The sequence below is a fragment of the Mandrillus leucophaeus genome, unplaced genomic scaffold (genome assembly GCF_000951045.1).
Source record: "Mandrillus leucophaeus isolate KB7577 unplaced genomic scaffold, Mleu.le_1.0 Scaffold185, whole genome shotgun sequence".
NCBI lineage: Eukaryota > Metazoa > Chordata > Mammalia > Primates > Cercopithecidae > Mandrillus > Mandrillus leucophaeus.
The window spans coordinates 2,537,830-2,545,420 of NW_012101865.1; the positions used below are offsets into that span (position 1 = coordinate 2,537,830).

A 7,591-nucleotide genomic window follows, 5' to 3' on the forward strand; every position below is an offset into this window, starting at 1 on the left:
GCAGCTCTAGAGGATATGGCACCCTCAATTAAATGCTTGGGCCTCAAAGTGACAGTTGTCATTTCTGCTCACAGCTTATTGGCCACAACTCGTCACACGGCTCCACTCAACCACAAGGGGGCGGGCAATCTTACCAAGTGCCCCAAAGGCAGCGATCTGGAACGTTTTGGCCAAGAGGGCAAAATGACTAGCTCCGTGCAGCTTTTTTATTTCTTTAAAATACATAGAATAGAATAATTTTTAAAACATAGAATGGAATAAAGTAAGAAATACGGTATGTTTAAAATTTTTAATTTAAAAATTTAAATATTAGGATATGTTTAAACTTTTTTAATATCATGTGTGGGTCACAATAAATATTTGTGGAATGTTGACAATTCTTTCTGAAAAGGGATCACAGCGCTAATGAATATGTCTTCTTGGCTTTATCACTCACAAAGTGCTTGCCCGTGGGTCATCTCATTTAAGGTATTATGGGCCTCTTTGCAGATGGAAAAACTGGTCTAAGACAGATGAGTGACCTGCCGAGGTCACCCAATCAAGTGGCAGAAGTGGGACTTGGGAACAAGTAAGATAACACATGAGACTCCTTCTTCAAACCCCAATATTTCTTCTCTTTCCTATATCAACCTCAAATCTTCAACTGGCTATGCTTTACTTCTTCTGATAATACTAACATTTAACATACTGAGTTGAGTACTATCATCACTGCTAAGGAAGCTGATGCTCAAACAGAGGAGGAGACTTGCTCAAGGTTACGTGTCCCTGAAGAGGCAAAACTTGGATTCGAACGTGGATTTATGAGAATCAAAGCTACAACCACAATGCCCTCCTGCCACTCTGGCTTATTAATCTGCTTCTAGAAAAAAACTTGAATGGCACAGGGGATAAGTTTTAAGGGGACTTCCCGTGATTGTATGGTCCGGGTGGTGTTCGCCCAGCAATGCCTGGCTGATGCCTTCAGCCCTTCTTACCATTCTAACCCTAGAGGGGCAGATACTTTGACACACTGCGTAGAACCTGGAGCCTCAACTCATGGACATTTAAAAAACAGACACACACAAACAAAAACTCCTTGATATTAGCAAGGGGAACCAGGTGACTAAATTACGTCAGGGTTGCATTTTAAAGAGACTGTTTTATTTCTGGCTTTATGGTGCTTGATGTAAGCTTTTGGAAATGTATTTTTATGAGAATCAAAGATATTTATTTTACATGCCCTTTAAAAAGTGCCAGGACTGTAAATAATAATAGCTAACATTTAGTTCCTACTATATGCCAGGCACACTGTTTAGACATTAATATGGATTATTTCATTTTATCCTCACAATGTCAGTGAGGTAAACATAACCCAGGACCATGGGAACGAGAAGAACCTTGATGCCTTCCTGTGCGTGCGGAAGCAGCCTCAGCTGGGATTCTTAAGTACTGCTAGCCAGCGTCTGCTCTGCCTCCAGCTGCAAGTTACTTACAGGCTCTGATCCTTAAATTGCACATCCGCAACATTCCACCATTGGGCTGAATGATCTCGAAACTCCTGGAGAGGAGGGGCTTCTCTGAGCAGCGCTTAGCGCCACAGGGCTTCCTAAACAGGGATCATATCTTCTGAAATGAAATATCGTCCAAACAGGGATCATATCTTCTGAAATGAAAAAGCGGTGTGTACAGTCTGACAAGTGAAAGTTCTCATAGGGACCATGGACAGAGTATTTGAAATTCTAGCATCTCTCAAAGCTCTGAGTTACAATATAGCAGTTTGGGTTGCTATCTTGCCTGCCACTAGGAAGTGAAGCAGTGCTGATTCTTTTTGTCTTGTGTAACATTACTTCATATTTATTGAGTGCTGCTGTGTGCCAGACACTATGCTGAGATATTTACAAAAATTAGCTCCTAAGTCCTCATATCCATCCTACATCATGGGCATTATGATCATCTTCATTTCACAGATGAGGAAACTCAGGCTTCAAAAAGTGGGCAATTTCCCAAGGTGTCACTGCTAGTAAGTGACTGAGTCCAGGCTTAGAGCTGGCACTGTGGCTGCAGGGTCCTCATTCCTACCACTCCATGTTCCCTTCTCCAGCATACTAAGGACTTGGCTTTGGGAGTAGACCCGCTCACTCAAAGGATGAGTAAACATTTGCCTCAAGCTCTTTGCCAGTGATCTTATCTAATCCTCACATCATCTTTCTGAGGTGAGTATCACTATTAATCCCGTTTGACAGATGGAGAAATTGAGGCTCAGAGAGGTCACACAAATTACCCAAGATCAACCAGCCAAATGTGTGGTAAAACCAGGATTTCAGACCCGAACCTGTCTGACCTCACAGCCTTGGCTTGGAGCCAGGGTTTCTTACCCTTTGCACCACTGATATTTGGGACCCGATAATTCTTTGTTGTGGGGGACTGTGCTGTGCATTGCAGGATGTGCAGTAGCATCTCTGACCTCCACCCACTAGTGGCACTCCGCCCCCGGTTGTGACAATCTAAATTATCTCCAGAAATCACCAAATATTCCCTGAGGGCAAAATTGCCCCCGATAGACAACCTCTGCTCCCCTGCTCTAACCACTAGGCACCCAGTGCTAGGACCCATGGCAAAGCCCCAGCTGACCGCTGCTTCTGCTGCAGGACTGGGGACTCGGGTAAGAAGAGTTAAAACAAAACCTTTACGCTGTCATTTTAAAAGCCTCATGCCAGGTGTTCCTGGTTCTATGACCCTGAAATTGACCCCTACTGCACAGTGAGGTATTGACTGGATCCCGCAGCCTGCTGGGGTGAGGCCAGGATGGCTGCAGGGCCTTTTGTCTCTCAGGACTAACTTGGTGTGTTCTCACGGGTGCAGCCCCTCCAACAGTCATCAGTGTCTCTTCTGCCCAGTGCCAAATTTGTCTGGTGGCTATTAAGGAAGCTGCTTGATGATTATCTCTTGGCTCGAGCTTGGCTTTATCTCTAGTCTTCGATTCTAAATGAGACTAATGACCATTTGAGATTCAGATTCTGCACCAACTGCCCAGCTGCCTCAGTGCAAGAGCTGAAGGGGAGTCCCTTACAGCCTGGTTCACTGCTCCCATCTCAACAAATACCCCCACCAGGCACGAAAGAGACCCTGGGAGATACCTCCCTCTCCATCACTGCCCAAGTTCAAGCCATCACCTGATCCTGTCAATTTTGACTTCTAAATATGGTTTGGATCCTGTGGTGCTATCCATCTCCCACTTCCCAAAAAGTCTAGCACAGACTATTGCAATATCTTCTGAAAGGTACCCCCTTCATTCACCCCTGTCTTCCATTCTGCCTTCCACACTGTAGCTAGAGTAACCTTTAAAAATATTCATTGGAATCTGCCCGCCCACCTCTGCCTACACACTCCCACTCCTGCCCTAATTCATTCGCCATCACTTCTTGTCTTTCTCCATCATTTTCTCTACTCCAGACCTACTGACTTCTATTCTCAAAAGCACCATGTTCCCTCCAACCCAGGGATTTTGCCTGTGCTGCCCCCTCAGCCTGGGCATTCTCACTCTCCTTCTGCCTAGGTAACTGCACTCATCCTCAGGGGGAGCCTCCCCTGGCCACCCAGTGAAGCCTGGGTCCAGGTCCACTGTTGCCTGCTCTTAAGGCAATGTTTCTCTCTCCTTCCTCTCTCTCATCTCAGCTCATACTCCTTTGGAAGTTATTTGTTTAAACTCATCTTCCCCATGAGACTGTAGGCTCCATGATGGGAGAAATGTATCTGCTTTTTCTCACTACTATATCCCTAAAGCTTAGTGTATTGCCTTGGGTTGGGTATATACATCAGGTGTCTTGTACCTGCTTGTTGAACAACTGAATGAACTTACATAATCCTCCCAACAAACCTGTGATGATCTTGCCTGAGGCCAGTGCTCTTTCTTTGCTCTCACTACCTATAGAACCTGCTCTCACAGCATTACAAGAGGGAGACAGTAGACTCTGACAGGCATAGAGGGCTCTGGATCCTGATTGTCTGGGCTCAAATCTCTCTTCTGCCACTTCCCAGCTGTGTGACTTTGGGTAAGTTCCTTAACATCTCTGTGCTTAATGGTACCCCTCACATGGGGTGCTGTAAGGATCAAATAAGTTAGTCTTATTATTATTATTTTTTTTTGAGACAGAGCCTCACTGTATCACCAAGGCTAGAGAGCAGTGGCATGATCTTGGCTCACTATCGCCTCCAACTCCCAGGTTCAAGTGATTCTTGTGCCTCAGCCTCCTGAGTAGCTGGGATTACAGGCACATGCCACCACGCCCAGCTAATTTCTGTATTTTTAGTAGAGACAGGATTTCCCCATGTGGGCCAGGCTGGTCTTGAACTCCTGACCTCAGGTGATCTGCCCACCTTGGCCTCCCAAAGTGCTGAGATTATAGGCGTGAGCTACTGTGCCTGGCCAGTTTAGTCTTTAACATGTTTTTAAAAGGGCTCAATCACATAGTAAGTGCTCCATCAATCTTAGTAGTTGCTAATATCATTAACAAAAAGCACATAGATTCTGTGATTAGATGGGCCTGATTTCCCCTCATATTTGCCCTATGTGGCTTTGGACAAGTCACATCACACCCTGAGTCTCAATTTCCCCATCTGCTAGACTGGGTTCTTGAGACCTACCTCAGAGAGGGCTGTTGTGAGGGTAAGACAGGATGTGAGTGAAGCACTAACACTGGTGCCTGGGGGTTCCCTTCCTGATGGGCCAGATTGGTCTGTGTTTGTTGCCTTTTAGACAAGAAGTTCCATGAAGGCAGGCTTCACGTCTGTGACAGGGCTGTATCCCCTGCCTCTCTGTACCTGGCACATAGCAGGTGTTCAATAAGTAGTTTTTTACTGAATGAATTAATCGATAGTAACAAGGGACCATGCTTTGCTCACCTTTGTGTCCAAAACTAGTGCAATATCTTGCATCTAATTTGAATAAAGATTTGTTGACAGAATAAATAGATTTTTAGAAATAGCTGTTTGTTTCTGTTCTCAGTTCCGTTTGAATTTCTGAATTAAACTGAGAAAGATACTGTGAAGGTTAATTTTGTGTGTCAATTTGACTGGGCTAAGGGATGCTTACATAGCTGATAAAACATCACTTCTGGGTGTGTCTGTAAGGGAATTTCTGGAAGAGATTAGTAATTTAATCAGTAAATTGAGTAAAGAAGATCTGCCCTTACCAATGTGGGTGGGCAGTATCCAATCCACCGATGGCCCAAACAGAACACAAAGGAAGAGGAATGGCAAATCCATGCTCTGTGCTTGAGCTGGAACATCCATCTTCTCTTGTTCTTGGACGTCAGCTCTCCTGGTTCTCGGGTCTTCAGACTCAGACTAGTATTTACACTATCAGGCCTCCTAGCTTGGACTGAACTACACCACCAGTTTTTTAGACCTCCAGATTGCAGACGGCAGACTGTGGAACTTCTCAGCCTTCCATAATCACAGAAGTCAATCTCTCATAATAAATCTCTTCTTATATATCTGTATATAGCCTATTGGTTCTGTTGTTCTGGAGAACTCTAATATAGATACTTATAACTCATCCCAAGTCTCCTTGGTATTCTTATCTGTAAAATGGGGCTGTTAATAATTATCTACCACAAAGATTATTCTGGAAAGTAAATGAGACAATATGTATTTGGCACATAGAAAATGTTAGTTCACTGTTGTTCCATTCCCTGAGCCTCAGTTTCCACATCTGTGAAATGGGCATCTACTCACTCATTTCTTCATTCATTTACTGAGCAAACACAGTGCCCATGTGGAAGGCATTGTGATTAAGACCTGGGCAGTTAGCTAAGTTAGAGAGTTAGAGAAGTAAGCAAGCCATGGTGAAGAACGGAGCACCTGCTTTGAGAAAGCACGCCAATAGTCACAAGTCAGTGGGAGAAGAGCCACGGGATGTATGAGGTCTCTGGGGGCTAGAGGTGTGGGGCAAGGGGACACCCAGGGTTTCAGAGAGCTTTTTAGAGAGAGACTGGTATCTCCCTAGCAAGTGATGGTATCAACAACTTGGTGTGATCACCAACATCACATCACTTTGAAATGGAGTTACCTGCTGGGGCCTCTAGTTTTCGTAGCCCGAGTTTGAAAGGCACGTCAGTCTTGCTGCAGTCCCACTTTCTACCCTGGCTCACGGAGCATAGCAGAGTTTGGTCAGAGTGTCATATCACAGTGAGCATCTAGTTCAAACAGACATTTCCTTCTGAGATTCAGCTCTGCTCTTCTCCCTTCCTGGATCCTACCTTCACAGGGGACTGAACAGTGATTCCCCTACACTCTCAATGAGGAACAATGCAGATGACGACTCTAATGAATGCTGGCTCCCTGCCTGGTTCTCCAAACACATGGCTGCCCTTTCCTGCACTGAGACCCAGTGAGACGATGCTTGGGTGTTGGCGACATGGGTGAGGCCAGGCCAGGTCTCTGGGCTCCTGCACCCAAAAGGGTCACATGCTTATCTCTGACATGCACAGCTGGTTCCATATCAACCTGCCAACCAAACTCACCAGAGATTGAAATATCTGAATTAGAATTTTATATTTAAGCTGCGTGTATTTGTGGGATTGGGAAGGATTAGTCATCTCCAGTGACCAAAATGTTTGCACCTGTTACCCCACTTTCATTTTCAGTTGAGAGAAAGTTGCATGCCAGGGATATTTAAACATCGAGGGTGGGTCTGCTGTCAGTTGTCTGGCCAGAGGTAGAAGGATGACTGAGTCCCAGCCGCCCATCCGCATCAGACCTCAGGGAAGAAGCAAGATTTACGAGGAGAGAGCCTGCCTGGCCCCCTTCTTCTGTTGGCAAAGGCTTCCCTGCAGTATTTTCTGTCTCGTCAACGCTGCATTTCATTTTAAATTGCAGTTGAAAGTAGATACTTTCCCTCTTGCCTATTACAAACCGCTTAATTTGTCTGTCCCTCTGCTGTTATTTGTCTCTATAAAGTGTTTTGTATGAAAGACCCACACAGCACAATGTTGCTTCACCCTGGGTTAGGTTTAACAGGAAGGGAAGATGCAGAGACTAAGTCCAAGGAGGAAGGTGTGACGGCCTTGCGGTTGAGGACACGCGTGTCTGGGAGTTGATGCCCGGCTGTTTTTGGAGGTATCTGTTGCCTGAATGTGGGTATGCGGGTGCACATGTCCATGTTTGTGCTAATTTGCATATATGTCTATGCATACTGTGGTATAATCACTTGGGTGTCCATACCCAAATTAAGTGTATGTTTGAGTGCATGTACACACCCACATGCCAGTCTCTGTGTGCATATGGATCTATGCCCAGACGCACACATGTGCATATAAACACACGTAGGCATCAAGGTACACGTCCGTCACATGATGTGTGTGGTCTACTGTAGACACGCTCGGGGCGCTCTTCCTTTCGCTGCTTCTCAAGGCTGCGGTCAGCCTCCCTCAATGCTCCACCCAGGGGCCCTGGCCCCGTTTGGGTTGTAGGAAAAGGAAGGCACGCAGTGGTCTGCGGGGGGTTAGTGGAAACACCGCCTCCGCCGACCCCGCCGCGGTCACAGCTCTCTGGCTTGGCTCCAGCCACGAACAGCATCGCCGCGGCTCGGCGTTAGCGCTGAGAAGCCCGG

At 45.9% G+C, this 7,591-nt stretch overlaps 1 protein-coding gene across 1 annotated transcript in view; it reads left to right on the plus strand.

Annotated features, from left to right (window-relative positions):
- The first annotated feature begins 2,590 nt into the window (after nt 1-2,590).
- Nucleotides 2,591-7,591, plus strand: part of LOC105538124 (mannosyl-oligosaccharide 1,2-alpha-mannosidase IC-like) — a 157,282-nt gene continuing 152,281 nt past the window's right edge. Inside the window, exon 1 of the mRNA XM_011977912.1 lies at nt 2,591-2,641. Coding sequence (XP_011833302.1) covers nt 2,591-2,641 — 51 coding nt within the window. The remainder of the gene's footprint in view (nt 2,642-7,591) is intronic.